At 40.0% G+C, this 17845-nt stretch overlaps 1 protein-coding gene across 4 annotated transcripts in view; it reads left to right on the plus strand.

Moving 5' to 3' along the window:
* Positions 1-142: 142 nt before the first annotated feature.
* The window catches only part of LOC105465244 (zinc finger protein 638), a 156555-nt gene continuing 138852 nt past the window's right edge, over positions 143-17845 (plus strand). For 3 of the 4 annotated variants that reach the window (XM_011713533.2, XM_011713535.2, XM_011713534.2), the window contains exon 1: positions 145-267. In XM_011713533.2, coding sequence (XP_011711835.2) covers positions 152-267 — 116 coding nt within the window. In that variant the 5' untranslated portion in view covers positions 145-151. Of the gene's footprint in view, positions 268-17845 lie in introns of all 4 variants that reach the window. The other variant, XM_011713536.2, reaches the window with a different exon arrangement.

Below are 17845 nucleotides of genomic sequence, written 5' to 3' on the forward strand. Positions count from 1 at the left end.
CCGGGCCCCGCCCCCGGCTTCCCGCGCTCCGCGTTCATTGGCTGGCTTCGGGGGTGGGCGGGCCCCGCCGCGCGGAGTCCTGCGCCTTGAGGCTCAAGCGGCGGCGTGCAAGGCGTGTGAGGCGCGTAGAGAGCAGCGCGCGCAGTCGGCGATGCCCCGGGACGGCGTTCCTGCCGGGAATACCACCCCGGCTGCAGCCCAGGCCGCCGCGCGGAGCCTGGTTTCCGCGACTGCCGGGGCACCGCAGGTTTTGGACCCGCTGAAGCGGTGAGCGCTGCCTTTGCCCTATATCCCCCGCCCTCGCCCGTGCTCTGGGGCAGTTGGCAGTGGGTGGGCAGGAAGGGGCGTACCGGCAGGGCGCCCCACATTGGCGTCCCCGCTTCGCGGTAACGAGGTCTGGATTTCCCCCGTGAATATGATTCCCCAGGCTGCCCGTCTTTAGCGCTAAGTTGCATGGGCGGGTGTGCCATTCGGTCAGCGAATAGCGGCAGAACGCCTGGCCGGGCCGGCGCTTTCGCGTACACTTGTCTCGGCCTCGCAGTGGCAGCGCCTCCTGCGAGTCTGCACCGGCTCAGTGGACGCGCCGCGCTGTGCACGCGGGTCTAGGGAGACGGCGGTTCTTGAATGATCCCTCACACTGCAGGATATCTGGGAGCGGTGGACTGAGGGGGGCGCAACGTGGCTTCTGTGTCGGTGAAATCACTTGGACCAGCTCCAGTTCTTTTTAAAGATTACTCTTGTAAAAAAAAAAAAAATACATTGTAGAATTGCATAATATGCTCTATCTCATCCAAAAATAGTTTTTGATGTCAGAGTAGTCATATGAACGCAGCATTGACCTCTTTACCCCCCTAAATAATAAGTCTTAAGCTTCTTATTGTATGGTAATAGATTTCTTCATGAGAGAAATTTCTCAGAGAGTTAATCCACTCTCTCTCCCCTACTGCAAGATCCCGCTGCAGTGGTCCTAAAAAAGAAAAAGAAAAAGAAATTTCTCATAGTACAAAAGAATAAAGTAGCCACGCTCTGTGTTTTGAATCATCAGTTTTGAGGGATTTTTTTTTTTTTCCACTTTGCTTAGGCGTTCTTTCACCCACAACTACACCCCAGGTTCCAGATTTTGGAAGGGAGTAAATAACGCCCCCCCCCCCCGGCCCCCATCCATTTAGTCGAAGGATAATCAGCCACTGGGCTGCGGGCTCCGGGCTGTCCCCAGCGTGGGAGAGGCTGTCCTGCTGGCCCGGCTGTTTATTGCAGCGATTTGGATGTTCCAAGAGTCACGAGGGACACTGCTCACGTCCCCATCTGGGGGGTCACTTCATAGCAGCATCAGCTCTTTCTTTTCATCTTTCTTGCCTGAGTCTGCCTCCGGTCCTCTGGATGGAGCAGGCTGCAACGGACGCTCGGAGTAATGAAGTGAATTGCTCTTTCTTGATACAAATGAATACTAGTGCTGTACTGCCTTCTCCCTATCTTTGTGGCGTTTGTGTGAGCTGCGGAGAGCGGAGAGTGGAGAGAATGATAGACATTTTGCAGAAGCAGAACGCTCTAGTGTTATGTCATCCTTCTTGGCTCTGGTTTCTAGGTCCAAGTTCTGGTGACATTGTTTCAGCTTGCTTTGCCCTTTCCCAGGCCCCTGGGTTGGTCTGAGTGGGAAAGGAGTGCCTATTTCTTACCCCATAAGGACTAGGAAAAGGGATTGCTGGCTTGAGAAAGAGGTGCTGTAACTTATCCTCTGCGGCCAGAATTCTGAGGATTGGAAGATTATGGATTTTTTAAAAAATGAAGGCAGATGGAGGGATTGTAGAATACTGTAATTATTCTTAGTAGGATGTTGGGAAATAGAAATGCTGCCCTATTTTATTCAGCAATTAGGGAAAGCTTAAGTACTTTAAATGCGCCCTTTTACAATTGCCAGTGTTATTGTGAATTGTCTTGTAAAACCAAAAAGCACCCCCACTGTAGCCTTTCTGTAAATCTTTTACATATGCTTAAAGGATTTAGGTCCGGATTCTTAGTGTCTTTGTAGTTAATTTTGTGTATTCGAGGAAGGGGAGCTACGAAATGTAGTACTTCCATACCTTTTGCCTCTGGGGATGTTTTTTGGTGGCAAGGAAAACTTACTTAGTGCTGATTTAAGAGAATAGAATGGTTTAAGGAATTTGTTGGGGATTGCTCGTTTAAAAAAATGCCTTATGATTTGGTAAATTGTATGGTATTGCTATATCTTATACAAAATAATTTTCCATTTCAGGGTAAACATTTGAATGTACATTTACACTTCTGTTTCCTAAATAATAAATTTTAAGCTTTCTTATTTTGTTTTCGGTCATCAATTTTGAAGGATTATTTTTTCCCGAATTTGCTTAGGTTTACTTTCATCCACAACCACATGCCTGGGTTCTAAATTTGGAATGGTGCTAATAGTATCAAATGTGCAATTCTGGGTGTATGTGGGTGGATGGGATGGCTTACAGGTTGTATTAAAATTTTATTTTTTTCTCCATTGAAATGTCAGCACCAGCAGAAACTATTAATATTATGACATTTTCTCCTTCAAGAAATGGATGTGGTGATAAAATGCTTTAGTAATTTTGAACATTATAACCACTAACATTAAATGCTGTGATTTTTTAAAATGGCGTTCAATTAAAAAGTTTTGATAACTTGAGTCTTTCTGTTCTCTCTCAGTGATGTGCCATTACTAAAAGGTTTTTTTCCCCCACCTCTCTCCAAGGCCTCAACATTTTCCTTACTGCATTCATGTAGGAGCTGTGGTTTTGGTATGAAGCTTCAGTCCCCTCACTTCTGACTTACATGTGCAAAAATCTACAGTTTGAGATCTATACCAAGGTTTACTTGGGTAGCAGAATTCACAGCTTGAATAAGTAAAGTATCTTGTTTCCCCAGCTTTTGGGCAGGTGGGATCTTTGGAGTATCATTTTATTTTCATTATTTCCCAAGTTTCTGAAAATAGTTTTGGAAAATATTTTAATTTTGAACCAAGATAAAAAATGACTTAAATTTTTTTAATAAAAATTATTTGGGTAGACTATAATTTCACAGGGTTAAAAATTAAAAAGTTTAAAAAGGTATACAATATAAAGTCTCCATCTTTCTCCTGTTTCTCGTCTTCTCAATTCTCATTCTGACAATTTGCACGCCCTGGGTAATCATTATTATTAGTTTATTACTTTACCTCCCAGGATATTTTATACATATAAAAGTGAAAACAGGTTTACAGTTCCCCTTCTTATATGTATTTGCAGTTTTCTTCCATTGCTTTTGCCACTTGAAAATGTATCTGAGCGATCTTTTCTTTTCTTTTATTTTTTATTTTATTTTATTTTATTTTTTTTTTTTGAGACGGAGTCTTGCTCTGTCGCCCAGGCTGGAGTGCAGTGGCGCGATCTCGGCTCACTGCAAGCTCCGCCTCCCGGGTTCACGCCATTCTCCTGCCTCAGCCTCCCGAGTAGCTGGGACTACAGGCGCCCACAACCGCGCCCGGCTAATTTTTTTTGTATTTTTAGTAGAGACGGGGTTTCACCGTGGTCTCGATCTCCTGACCTTGTGATCCGCCCGCCTCGGCCTCCCAAAGTGCTGGGATTACAGGCGTGAGCCACCGCGCCCGGCCCTGAGCGATCTTTTCTTATCAATACACAGAGAACATCCTCAATGAAAGGTTTTTTTTTTTTTTTTTTTTTTTTTTTTAATTATCAAAGAGAATAAAAGAAAAGAGGATGGCCTGTGCGGTGGTGGCTAATGCCTGTAATCTCAACACTTTGGGAGGCCTAGGTAGGCAGATCACCTGAGGTCAGGAGTTCAAGACCAGCCTGGCCAACATGGTGAAACCCCGTCTCTACTAAAAATACAAAAATTAGCCGGGCGTGGTAGTGCCTGCCTGTATTCCAGCTACTCAGCTACTCGGGAGGCTGAGGCAGGAGAATCGCTTGAACTGGAGAGGCAGAGGTTGCAGTGAGCTGAGATTGCGCCTGGTGCACGCCAGCCTGGGTGACAGAGTGAGTCTCTGTCTCAAAAAAGAAAAGAGAAAAGATGGACCTTGAAGAGATGAAGAGTTTTCTTTGTGGTTGGGGTATTGAGTACAACACTCTTGTGTGAAAAAGGAATCACTTAGAGTACTTAAGCATGAGGTAAGGTGTTGTAAAACCTTCTAGTCTAAATAATTAAATATTTTTAAAATTTTTACTTTAAAATCAAAATAATACATGTACATAATTGAACAAATAAAGCAGTTCTTGAAGATTTACCACAAAAATATGAGACACTTGTAAATTTCTTCTTACTCTGTTTCTCTCCTTGAAGGCAAACAGTTTCAAATCCTTTAACTTTTTCTTCTAGTATTTACCTGTCTTTCTGAAAAAGTATACTCTATAACCACTTCTTGACTTAAATAATTTAGGTATTACTTACTTTTTTATAAATTAAGAGTTGATAAAGTGAGGATTTAACTCTTTGTTCTCTATTCTATATCCTTCTTCCATCCTCCCAATTTAGATTCTGTTATAATTTTTTGTTAAATTAGTAGTTAGGTTTTATATTATTATGACCAGGTAAACATGACTAGCCTTTGAGTCAAATGATAAACTAATTTACCTAATTTTCTTTCATCCCATGGTTAATTTTTTCCAAATGCTGCAATGCCATCAAATGGGCCAACAAATGTAAGGATTTATCAGTGCCATTTTTTCCTTAAACTTCCTTCCTATAGTTTCCATTCTTCATACTCTAATCTGGTCTGGTTCTAAGTTTGTAACAAACCTAAAGATTAATATCTTTAAAGAGATAAGAAAAGAGATTGCACCTATGAAATAAGAACAGGTTGCTATGAAAAGAAACCATAAGAGAACAAGAAAGAGCTCTATGAAATTAAAAATGTGATAGTCAAAATGAACTCTGAATAGAAGACCTAGAAGAGAAAGTTGTATAGGTTTGCATAGCTATTAGTCCTGGGACTTTCCTTTACCTTTCTCCTGATTTGGACACTCTGTTATCTAGATCATGAATCTGGTTTCCTCATTTTGCTGAAACACTTAGTCCACTTTCTTTCTAAGAAAAGATAAATTTTGTAAGTCCTTGCATGTCTTAAAGATGTCTTTATTCTACCTTTGTGTTTGAATTACAGTTTGGCTGATTTTAAAGTCTAAGTTTTTCCTCAGAATTTTAAAGGTTTAATTCTAGTGTGTCTGCTGTTAGTGTTGCTGTAAAGAAATCTGATATAATTAAGTTTCCTGTTTCTTTTTATATGGGTTGTTTTCCCTTTCCAAAAGCTTTTTAGTATAGTCTCTCTGGTTTTCTGAAAGTTTATGATTTTGTATTCCTGGTGTGATTCGTTTTTCATTTCTTGTGCTCTGCACTTGGTGGGCCATTTTAACCTGAGGACCTCCCTCCCTTTTCCCCCTAGTTTGATGAAATTTGCTTTACTAATTTATTCCTTTGCATTTATTCTGTTCTCTTTTTCTTTAGTTGGATTTTAGACTACCTGAATTGATCCTTTAATTTTCTTATCATCTCTCTACTATTTTTCATTTCTCTCTTTTTGTTTTTTTTTTCACTTTCTCTAGGTGATTTTTTTCAGCTCTTCTAACCCTTCCATTCAGTATTTCATTTTGATCATATTTTTAATTTTGTAGAGCTGTTTCCTGTTCTCTGATTGCTTCTTTTCAAAGCGTCCTGCTTTTATGAGTCTCATATATTTTCATATCTTTTTAAAGATATTAATTCCAAGTTTTGTTTTTGGAGTTTTCTTTTGTTTCCTTCATTGTTTCTGCCTTTTGGAGTCTTTATTCCTCTTTGGCTTTTCAGTTTATTCAGGGAGAAGCTTCCAGCCCTGTGCAGCATAGGCTGTAATCCTGGGAGTAGGGCCAGGGAGGGGGAATGTGTTGAGCGTCCCCAAGGCCACCCTCAGGTTCAGTGATTCACTAGGAGGACATACAAGACTCAGCATATAATCATACTGACAGCTATGGCTCGTTACAGTGAAAGGTTACAAAACAAAATTGGCAAAGGGAAAAAGGTGCATGGAGTGAAGTCTGGAAGAAACCAGGCACAAGCTCCCCAGTCCTCTGTCATTCCACGGGATGTGCTGAATGGTTGTAACCATACATGTGAAATGTTGTCTGCCAGGGAAACTCCTTAGACTTAGTGCCCAAGGTTGTAACTGGGTGCAGGTTATATAGGCACCCTCTGCCTAGCGTTTACCAAAATTCCAGACTCCCAGAAGGAAATCAGGTGCTCAGCATAAACCACTATTCTTACATTTTTACACTATTTAGGTACAGTGAGCCACTCTTATCAGTTAGGGAATGGTGAGAACCTTCCTGAAATCAAAGTTCCTAGACACCAGCCATGGGCCAAGCTTGCAAGTAAGACTTTCAAAGCATAGTAGTCTCAGGAGTGCCCTGTGAACTCTCTGCACAGGAGGATAGGGCCCCACAGTTAATAAATAGACTTTCACTTACCCTTCTTCTGCCTCATGCCTTGTTCATGCCCTCTACTGGTAAACTTGGAGGCCAAAGACTCTCCTGCTGTGGAATGAGATGGTCACCTGGCTGCCACAGGATGGGAGCGAGGCACTGGGAAAGGGTGTATCCAAACATTTTGTATGGGTAAACCATGACTAGATGAGCTGTTTTCAAACTGTGGACTGGGGCTCCTGAGACCCATTTCATAATAATACTAATATGATATTTGGCTTTTTCTCATGGGTATACAGTGGAGTTTTCCAGAGGTAATAGGATATTGCAATAGACCAAAGGCAGACATGTAAAACAGTGCCACTTTTATCACTGTTTCTTAAAAAAATATAGTTATTTTTCATAAAAATGAGTTTTTTATTTTTAAATGGACTAGTAATTTTAAATTTCTGTTTTTCTTAAGATGATAAATATTGATAGTTATACCTATATAAACAAAAGTTCTTTGAAGTCTCAATACTTTTTAAATATGTAGGTCTTTGGACTAAAGAGCTTGAGAAGCCTACATCTCCCATTTTTTCTGAGTCTAGCAGGTTTCCCTTTCATAGTTACCTATTCCTTGTTATATGTATGTTGTAAAAGGATTTATCTAACTTATGTATTTTATTTTATTTAACTCATTAATTAAATGAAGGAACCAGTAAGATGTTACAACCAGTTCAAAGGGAGAATCTAAAAAACAGATACATTTATAGATGAGGAATATTGAAGTGACCCACAAATGAAGGCAGCAATGGCTTCTTACATAGTGGAGGAGGGACATCGGTTGAACCTCCGCCAGACAGAATTTACATGCCTAGAGACAGTGTTATTTTGCTTTGCTATCTCAGTAGAAACTAGAAAGGTAAAATCATTCAACAACAATGAAAGGCTAGAATCAGCTAAGCTGGAAGAGGGTGATATAAATAAAGTTTAAAAGTTTTCCATTGAAACACACATTTTCCCCTGCAATACTCATCTAGAAAAGTATAGATTTTAATTTGCTTTCCCATCTAAAATTATCTATGCAAAAATTCTGGTTGACAGGGAAATTATATATATCATTGAAATGAACAAATTTGTGTTCTGGGTTTGTTTCGTTTGCTAGGTTGCTTGCTTGTTTTAAGCAAATTGTTTAGGTTCACGTGGCAAATCATTGATGACTGAAATAGATGATCTGTTTTTACATTTTATTTTCAAAAATGTTTGTGGGTACAGAGTAGCCATATATATTTATGGGGTACATGAGGTGTTTTGATACAGGCACGCAAGAAGTGAAATGAGTACATCATGGAGAATAGCAGTGTCCATTCTCTCAAGCATTTATCCTTTGAGTTACAAACCAATTACATTCAAATTATTTAAAAATATACAATTAAGTTGTTATTGACTATAGTCACCCTATTGTGCTATCAAATAGTAGGTCTTATTCATTATTTTTTATTTTTGTTTTGTACCTATTAACTATTCCCACCTCCCCGCAAAATAGATAATAATTTAGAAAGCTTCTTACTTTGGTCCCAGACTGGGTTCCCTTCCAATAAACATTGACAGCGACTGGCAATAGTTTTGCAATTTACACTACACCAAGCTTGGAGAGCATGAAAGTCAGTAAGCCTCAGCCCTGTGTTCTCACTGGAGATGCAGTCATGTCCATAGTGAAGGATTATACAACATGGTAGGTACAGTACCAAAGGTGGAAATAGTGTGACGTAGAATCAGAAAAGAAGAAGCAGTGAATTCTGGCTGGGAAGTTAAAACATTTCATCAGGGGCTTGGAGGACAACCAGAATTTAACCAGAATGTTTTTCCGTTTATACAGATATGGGAACTTCTCATTATACTTTCAAATAAAAAGTCAGTCTCTTAGATTATGCCCAGATTTAACCTCCTGGTATTCGCACCATTGTGTAGTCTTCTCCCATGTTGTGTGGGGATTGGTCTGTACACTGATATATACAATGGTAGAAATGGCAATGTGTGCATTCCAAGGATTGGTCATAAGAGACACTGCTGATTTCATCATGGTCTCTTGGCTTACTTGCTCTGTCGTGTCATGGGAGCACTTAAGCAAACCTCTGAAGAGGCTTTTATGGGGGAGAAGCTGAATTTAATCTGGGCAAATGGACACCTAACTTGAGAATCTGTTTCTGGCTTCCTTGCAGCTAGGTTTATTTGTGTGACTTAAGTTCTTGGGAGCAGAAGTAATGTGTGCACCTTCTGGTACTTGCCTTTAAAACAGTTTCTTAATTGTTTTTTCATTATCACTCCCATAAGGAGCCTTTTTCGACTTTTATTCCCTAATAGCTCCCTTGAAATTTTAATGCCATAAATATACTATATACCTGCATATGCCCTTATGTATATATCTGTGCTTTATCCATAAAAAGACCAAAATGTTTTTACCTCTATACCCCCCAGGAACCATCTTTTTTCCCATCGGGGATGATGCTGACCTTGTTGAGAATGCATGCTTTAGATGGACTAGGAATGCTCTCCCTTCACATGGGGTGGAAGGCACACATGTGTAGTGTGCCGGCTTCAACCATGTAGACGGGGGATCAAGCAACAAGACAGAAAGAACTGGGAGGCATAGACAGCACCACAGAACAAAGTTGCTAGCCTATGTCTAGATAGTTAATTGAGAAAGAAGGAAACTTTGATCTTATTTAAGCCATCTTATTTTGGAACCTCCGTTGTAGCAGCTTGGCCTTTATCCTAACAAATATGCATCCCATTTTCTTTAAACAGGAAATTTAATCAAAATAAATTTAATGAGATAAAAATCTATACACTAAATAAAATACTGATGACAGAAATCGAAGTAGACACAAATAAATGGAAACATACTCCGTTAGGATAACTAATATTGTCAAAGTACCATATTATCCAAAGTTATCTGTAGATTCAATGTGATCTGTATCAATATTTCAGTGGCATTTTTCACAGTAATAGAAAACAATCATAGAATTTGAGTGTAACTTTAAGCAACTTCAGTAACCTAAGCAATCTTGAGAAACAAAGCTGTTGGCACTCTACTTCCCGACTTCAAACTTCATTTAAAGGTTATAGTAATCAAGAAAGCATGGTAAGTGTATGAAAACAGGCACAAAAACCAGTGGAACAGAACAGAGAGCCCAGAAATAAACCTATATGCGTCCCATTTCTTCAAAACTGCTTCGCTTTAAAAGATTTTCTCTTCTGTTAGTTTCATGGCACCAAATTCTGTTTACTCAGCAGTATAGAAATGTTATTTACCCTTTTGCCATCTGCAAATGCCTTATCATTACGAATACTGTGAATTGTATAAACATCAACATCATTGGATCCAAAATTTGGGTACCTCTAAGTAATATTTTATAATCACTTAACCAAAGTGTTACTATGCTTTATCTCACTGCATATATTGCTAGTTTGCAGTAGAGTAGTAGTCTTGTTGGTTTCTTTTTTTTTTTTTTTTTTTGAGACGGAGTCTCACGCTGTTGCCCAGGCTGGAATGCAGTGGCGCGATCTCGGCTCACTGCAAGCTCCGCCTCCTGGGTTCACGCCATTCTCCTGCCTCAGCCTCCTGAGTAGCTGGGATTACAGGCGCCCGCCACCGCGCCCGGCTAATTTTTTGTATTTTTAGTAGAGACGGGGTTTCACTGTGGTCTCGATCTCCTGACCTTGTGATCCGCCCGCCTCGGCCTCCCAAAGTGCTGGGATTACAGGCGTGAGCCACCGCGCCCGGCCATCTTGTTGGTTTCTTTAGCCGTTGAAGCAGTAGAGTGTCTTTTTTTTTTTTTTTTTTTTTTTAAAGAGAGAGAATATCACTCTGTTTCCCAGGCTGGAATGCCTTGGTGCAATCATGGCTTACTGCAGCCTCTAAGTCCTGGGCTCAAAGCAATCTTCCTACCACAGCCTCCCGAGTGGCTTGGACTACAGGTTCAGCTAATTTTACTTTATTTTATTATTTATTATTTTTATTTATTTTTGAGATGGAGTCTTGCTCTTTTACCCAGGCTGGAGTGCAATGGCGCAATCTTGGCTCAGTGCAACCTCTGCCTCCGGTGTTCAAGTGATTATTCTGCCTCAGCCTCCCAAGTAGCTGGGACTACAGATGTTCATCATCACGCCCAGCTAATTTTTGTATTTTTAGTAGAGACAGGGTTTCACCATGTTGGCCAGGCTGGTCTCAAACTCCTGACCCCAAGTGATCTGCCCGCCTCAGCCTCCCAAAGTGCTGAGATTACAGGCATGAGCCACCGTGCCCGGTCCTTATTTTATTTTTTTTTTAGAAGAGTTGGGGTCTTGCTTTGTTGCCCAAGCTACTCTCAAACTCCTGGGCTCAAGTGATCCTCCCACCTTGGCCTCCCAAAATGCTGGGATTACGGGTGATTTCTTTATTTTAAATGAGGTAGTTGCTTAAGCATTTTTGTTCTGTAAGTTTTTTACTTGTCCTAGGGAAGGGTGGCATTTCTAATTTCTTCTCAGACAGAATATGTGCTATGTATTTAAGAGTTATGACACAAACCAGCTACAGAAACAGAATAAGAATTTCTCATCCCAGAATTTTCTTGTTTATTATTATTATTATTTCCTTTACAAAGTTTAGAAAAGCTTAACTCTTGGTTATCTCTGTTTTATTGGAACAAGGACAGTTTGGATGACAAAAAGTTAGAAGGTAGAGGCTATTAAGAAAACAAAAACAAAACCAGAAAAACTAGGACTTTTTAGAAGTAACTGGGTGCTCTGGGCAGTTAACCAAGGTTGGTAGAGGCTGTTAAGACCCAGCTAGGCCACGTGCAGTGGCTCACACATGTAATCCCAGCACTCTGGGAAGCTGAGGCAGCCTACTGCGGATTGCTTGCGCTCCGGAGTTCGAGACCAGACTGGGTAACATGGCGAAACTCCCCTCTACAAAAACTACAAAACCTAGCTGGGCGTGGTGGCCCACACCTGTAGTCTTAGCTACCTGGGAGGCTGAGGTGGGAGGATCTCTTGAGCCTGGGATATCGAGGCTGCAGTGAGCCATGATTGCACCATTGTACTTCAGCCTGGGTGACAGAGCAAGACCCAGTCCCCTCACCCCTACAAAAAGACCCAGCTAAAGATGGGAGGTCTTTTGATAAGATTTTGCTGTTTGCTTTACTAGTTTTCCTAAGAATACAGATGGATGTTAATAGGACTTAAATCTCATGATGAGTGTTGAGGGGAGTGGGAGGGAAGATGTTTCGGACTGATGGACTGTGGATCATTTTTTTGGCTCTCATGGTATTTCATATGTGTTTGAATCAGCTGCCAACACTTTAAAATAAAGCAGGCACAGATACACACACACACACACACACACACACACACACCCCTACCTGCATTTACACACACACACACACACACACACATACATACACACACACACACACCCCTACCTGCATTTCCAGTGTTTAAAGGCTTGGAAGCTCTGGGAATGCTGAGACAACATTAGCACATGGCTGCAGTAGGCTGGAGCTAGGGAGTAGACAGGCATGTGCTCCCCACCATTTCCTCATGCCACCTGAGTGTGTGGACCAAGTGCTAGTAGACATCCTTTGTACTTGGGCTACTCTTTTTCCACTGTAGCTTTCAGAAAAAAAGATTTTTGGGTCCTTTTTTTTCTCCCAAAAGTAGGAAAATAAAAAGGTCTTTTCATTCTTAAGAGGTAAGGGGGCATTTTGTGTGTGTATATGCAAGTAATGAATATTCCTGTGTTTTAATATATAAACAAAGATGCCATTTTAAAACCAACAAATTAAGATGCCACCTAAAAATCAGCTATAAGTCAGGCACAGTGGCTCACTCCTGTAATCCCAGCACTTTGGGAGTCCAGGGTAGGTGGATCACTTAAGTCCAGGAGTTTGAGATAAGCCTGGGCAACATAGAGAGACCCCCCTGCCTCTACAAAAAAATGCAAAAAAATTACCTGGGCATGGTGGTGTGTGCCTGTAATCCCAGCTACTGGGGAAGCTGAGGTGGGAGGATGGCTTGATCCCAGGAGGTCGAGGCTACAGTGGGCTGTGATGGCACCACTGCACTCTAATCTAGGTAACAGAGGGAGACCCTCTCTCAAAATAAAAAAAAAAATAAGTCATAAAAATAAAAATCAGCAATACATAATAAATGCCGTAACTAGTATACAGAAAAGATAAAGTGGTTTGTTTTTTTAATGGGAATCGAATAAGGGATATCATTATGATATATAGCTTTTGGTTAAAAAAAAATGTCCTGGGTGTCAATACCTTATATAGATGATAAGTTCCTAGAGCAGTGCCTTTTTTTTAAAGAGAAGAAATTATGTTTGTCAAACAGAAAGAAACATATATAAATAATGTAAATATTATTGGAACACTGTTTCATAGCATATTGAATACATGGCTGAGAATTTAAAAGACAAGTTACATTACAAATTTAAATTATTTATGGAGGCTGGGTGCAGGTGCAGTGGTTCATGCATGTAATCTGAGCATTTTGCGGGGCCAGTGTAGGAGGATTCTGAGCCCAAGCGTTTGAGATCAGCCTGGGCAACAAAGTGAAACCCCATCTCTATAAAAAATAAAAAAAAATCATTTATGGTATTTTCAATTTAAGCTAAGGAAAACATATAGATAATACCACACAGCAATATGTGTGGTATCTGAAAATTTTAATCCGTTGAAAAACTTTTATATTTATTGCCCATGGAAGGGTCCATATCAAAGAACTCATTTGTATAAAAAAAGCCAAAATTTAATGAAAATGGGTAAAAATTTATCAGCTTGATTATGTATAGATAATGCTCCTGAAATAGTAAGTAGTAGGGATTAATATTGGAGATCTTAGTGACAGAGTACTGAAAGGAAATAGACATGAATTAATTAACTATTTTTTTTTGTTTCGAGATGAAGTCTTGCTCTGTTGCCTAGGCTAGAGTGCAGTGATCTTGGCTCATGCAACCTCTGCCTCCCGGGTTCATGTGAGTCTCATGCCTCAGCCTCCTGAGTAGCTAGGATTACAGGCGCCCACCACCATGCCAGGCTAACTTTTGTATTTTTAGTAGGGACAGGGTTTCACCATGTTGGCCAGGCTGGTCTTGAATTCCTGACCTCAGGTAATCTGCCCACCTCGGCCTCCCAAAGCTGGGATTACAGGTGTGAGCCACCACGCCCGGCTGGAAATAGACATGAATTTAGTCTGTTTAATATACATTGTACTAGGAGTAATTTTAAGCCGAAAGATTAAAAATACAACCAATATAGTTATTAGTAACTATCACAATGAAGTGGATACTGATACTTGAAATTCAGGTGGTTCAGGACTTTGCAGATTTAATGATATGTACAACATGCTAGTCTCCTATGTGTAGGTTAGAGCTGAAAATACTTTTTGAACTGTTAAATCAACCTGTACATATTATATAAGGGAAAAACATTGCCTCAGTTTACCTGTGAAGAATGGCTCCAAGATTTGGCATTTTTGGTTGACGTTACTACCCATCTAAATTCTGCAAATATTTATTTACAGGGGCATTCATAAAGAATGCCCCATTTATGTGATTCGGTTCTCTCATTTCTAGTAGATAAATGTGTTTTGGCAAAAATGACTTTTTATGTTAAGGAATAATCTGGGTCACTTTGATGTGCTGAAGTTGGTTTCCAGAAATGAAAATTAGCACCTTACTTCATTCTCAAAATGAATGAAATTTAAGACTGAATTCCAAGGTAACTTCTCTGATTTTACACTTTATGAAAATGAACTAGCATTTCTCAGTTAATAACAATGTGAATGGATAGCTGCAGGTGTATGGAAAACTAAATATGGTAACACTGGAGCAGCAGAATCCTACACACACCTTTGGAGTAATTACCCTAAATTCAATAATCACTTTGTAAAAAATTTCATCTTTGTTTGAAAAAGTGCCTGTGTTTGAGTTGTTTTTTTCTTCTCTTAGTTCAAGGATTCAGGGCTGAATTCTGTATTACATGTTACATGCAATTCTAGATAATCGGAGCTCACACTGATACTTTGGTATAGGGGAAAAGGTGTCAAGTTTTGGGTTTTAGGTCAGTGGTGTTATGACCTACAACAAAAATTTAGTAATTAATTGTTTCTGGGGTTTTTGTTTTGTTTTTGAGATAGGATCTCTCCTCTGTTGCCCAGGCTGGAATGTAGTGGGGTGACTTTGGCTCACTGCAACCTCTGCCTCCCGGCTCAAGCCATCCTCCTACCTCAGCCTCCCTAGTATCTGGGACTACAGGCATGCACCACCATGCCCAGCTAATTTTTTGTAGAAATGGGGTTTTGCCATGTTGTCCAGGCTGGTCTTTAACTTTTGGGCTCAAGCAATCTGCCCACCTTGACCTTCCAAAGTGCTAGGATTACAGGTGTGAACCACTGTGCCCAGCCTGTGCCTGTTATTTTTTGGTGGTGTTTGTTTTGTTTTTGTTCTTTGATACGGGGTTTCGCCATGTTGCCCAGGCTGGTCTCGAACTCCTGAGCTCAGGTGATCTGCCCCCCTCAGCCTCCCAAAGTACTGGGACTACAGGTGGGAACCACCATGTCCGGCCTGTGTTCCTGTGGTTTTAACTTATATATTTTTTTAATTTCAAATTTATAATCTCTGATATCATAACTGCTTGTGTTGTATTACATGATTAAAAATAGTGCTTAATTCTATTTCTGGCATTTGAATTTTTTAAAATCTCGATTGCTTCAATTATTTATGTCACTGGCTTGGCCCTTGTAGATATTTGAATTTGTGATTCTTGTCATAGGCAGAAGGTACAACCCAACTATATCCTTGGGCAATATGCCTAGGAAAATATGGTTATCATCTTGTTTAATTAATTTTACACTGCTACCTCTTTTCCTTTCTTAGACACTAAACATATTTTTATGATGATTTATTTTATGGTGGCAGTTTTAGGATATGAACATGGAAAATTTAGGCTTGCTTATTTCAACATTGTAAATACATGCTAGACAGCCCAGTATCAGGTAATAAGATTTTTTTTTCCCTTTGACATTCACCCACCCCCTGCAGAATATTCAATGAGAATTTCCTGTGAAAGCTTCAGGGCAAACTGTTTAAAAAAAATAATACCTATAAGCTTTGATAGGATCCAAGACTCCACCCAGACTCTGTTTTAGACATGTAATTCTGTTTAGACATGAAATGTTTAGGTGAGACATCACAGTTTGTGTTGTATTTTGTAATGATTCCTGCGTTTCTGTTGTTGTGTCACTGAAATTCTTTGGTTTTGAAGCAGATGTCTGTAGCCTATGAGAAGCTGCCTTGTGCTCCTTCTCCCTGGCAGTGCTACCCTCGCCCTGGCTCGGATGCAGCTATGGCTCTCCCTTCTCAATTGCTTGCTGTGTGTTGCTCTTTCATAGAACCATAGACCTTAAAGACTCTAGTAAGGCTTTTGGCCACAGAAAAAGTTTTTTCCTAAAGTTTCCAAACCAGCCCACGGAAAGAGAAAAAGACGACAATGGAAAATATTTTTCTGCATCTTAAATAATTTGTGGATACTGAATTATCATTGTTAATATATTCACATACATTTCTCCTTGCTCCCGTTTGATCCTCTTTGGGGTCAGATAGGTATGGGGGGATTGTTTCTGAGGACTCTGTGCAGTGGTTCGCTAAGTGTGGACCCTGGGCCAGCAGTTTCCAGCATGACCTGGGAACTTGTTGGAAGCGCAGAATCTTGGGCCCCATCCCAGACCTACATAAATTCCAGAAAGAGATACTCTTGAGGAATAGAGTTGGGCGGCACCCTGTATTTTAACAGCACTTCAGATGATTCTGATATATGCTGAAATTTGAGAACCACTGTTGTATATAACTTGAATTATACCTATATTGGATTTTTACATGGAAACTTATGAAAGTTCCCAAACTCCTTCAGCATCTTCCTGCTTTCCTGTTACTTTGGGGTCTGGGATAAAGTTTATACTCTGTGGTGAGCTGTGGACCTTTACTGAACCTGGCTGGGGTTTTGTGATAGTTGTACTCAGTTGACTGTCCTCAGTGACAACCAATTGTTGAGGTAATGGGTGAGACAGAGATGCCTTTGGCACTTCTAGGAAAGTCAGTTGGCTCTGGCCTCCTAGGAACTACTGATCTGAGGGGAACCTATGCGTTGAGACATGGCCAAAGCAATTATTCTCATCTTTATTACTTGATGCAAATAATCCACTGGAGAAAAAAAGTATGAGTATGTGCCATTCTGATTCAGTTTTTTTTACTGTAGTAAAATATATGTAACATAACATTTACTATTTTAACCATTTTAAAGTGTACAGTTCAGTGGCATTAAGTACATTGACATTGTTGTGCAACTGTCACCACTATCCATCTCCAGAATTTTTTCGTTATTTCAAACTGACACTCTGTATCCATTAAGTGGTAACTACCCATTCTACACACCCTCCAGCCTCTAGTAACTACAATTCTTTCTTTATGAATTTGGCTTTTCTAGGTACCTTATACAAGTGGAATCATACAATATTTGTTCTTTTGTGTCTGGCTTATTTCACTTAGCATAGTGTCTTCACAGTTCATCCATTTTTTAGCATATATGAGAATTTAATTTTTTAAGCCTTATTATTTCAGCATATATATATATATATATATATATATATATATATATATATATATATATATATGCGCCACATTTTGTTTGTCCATTCATTCATCAGTGGACCTTTTGGTTGTTTCTGTCTTTTGGCTGCTGTAAGCAATGCTGCATTGGTGCACAAATATCTGTTCAAGGGCCTGCTTTCAGTTTTTTGGGATATATATTCAAAAGTGGAATTGCTAGATCTTACGGTAATTCTGTTTAGTTTTTTAGGAACTGCCATACTGTTTTCTACGGTGGCTGCACCACTTTACATACCACCAGCAATGCATAAGTGTTCTAGTTTGTCTACATCCTTACCAACACTGTTATTTTCTGTTGCTGGAATTTTTTTTTTTTTTTTAAATAATAGCCATCCTAGTGGATGTGAAATGATATCTGATTGTGGTTTGGATTTGTATTGTCCTAATGATGAACGATGTTGAGCATCATGTCATGTGCTTATTGGTCATCTGTATTCTTCCTTGGAGAAATATCTGTTCAAGTTCTTTGCCCATTTTAAAAATTGGATCTTTTTTTTCTTCTTTCTTTTTTTTTTTAGATGGAATCTCGCTCTGTTGCCAGGCTGGAGTGCAGTGATGCTATCTTGGCTCACTGCAATCTCCGCCTCCCAGGTTCAAGCGATTCTCCTGCCTCAGCCTCTGAGTAGCTGGGACTACAGGCACGCGCCACCACACCCAGCTAATTTTTGTATTTTTGGTAGAGGTGGGGTTTCACCATGTTGGCCAGGATGGTCTC

The sequence above is a fragment of the Macaca nemestrina genome, chromosome 13 (assembly GCF_043159975.1).
Source record: "Macaca nemestrina isolate mMacNem1 chromosome 13, mMacNem.hap1, whole genome shotgun sequence".
Taxonomy (NCBI): Eukaryota; Metazoa; Chordata; class Mammalia; order Primates; family Cercopithecidae; genus Macaca; species Macaca nemestrina.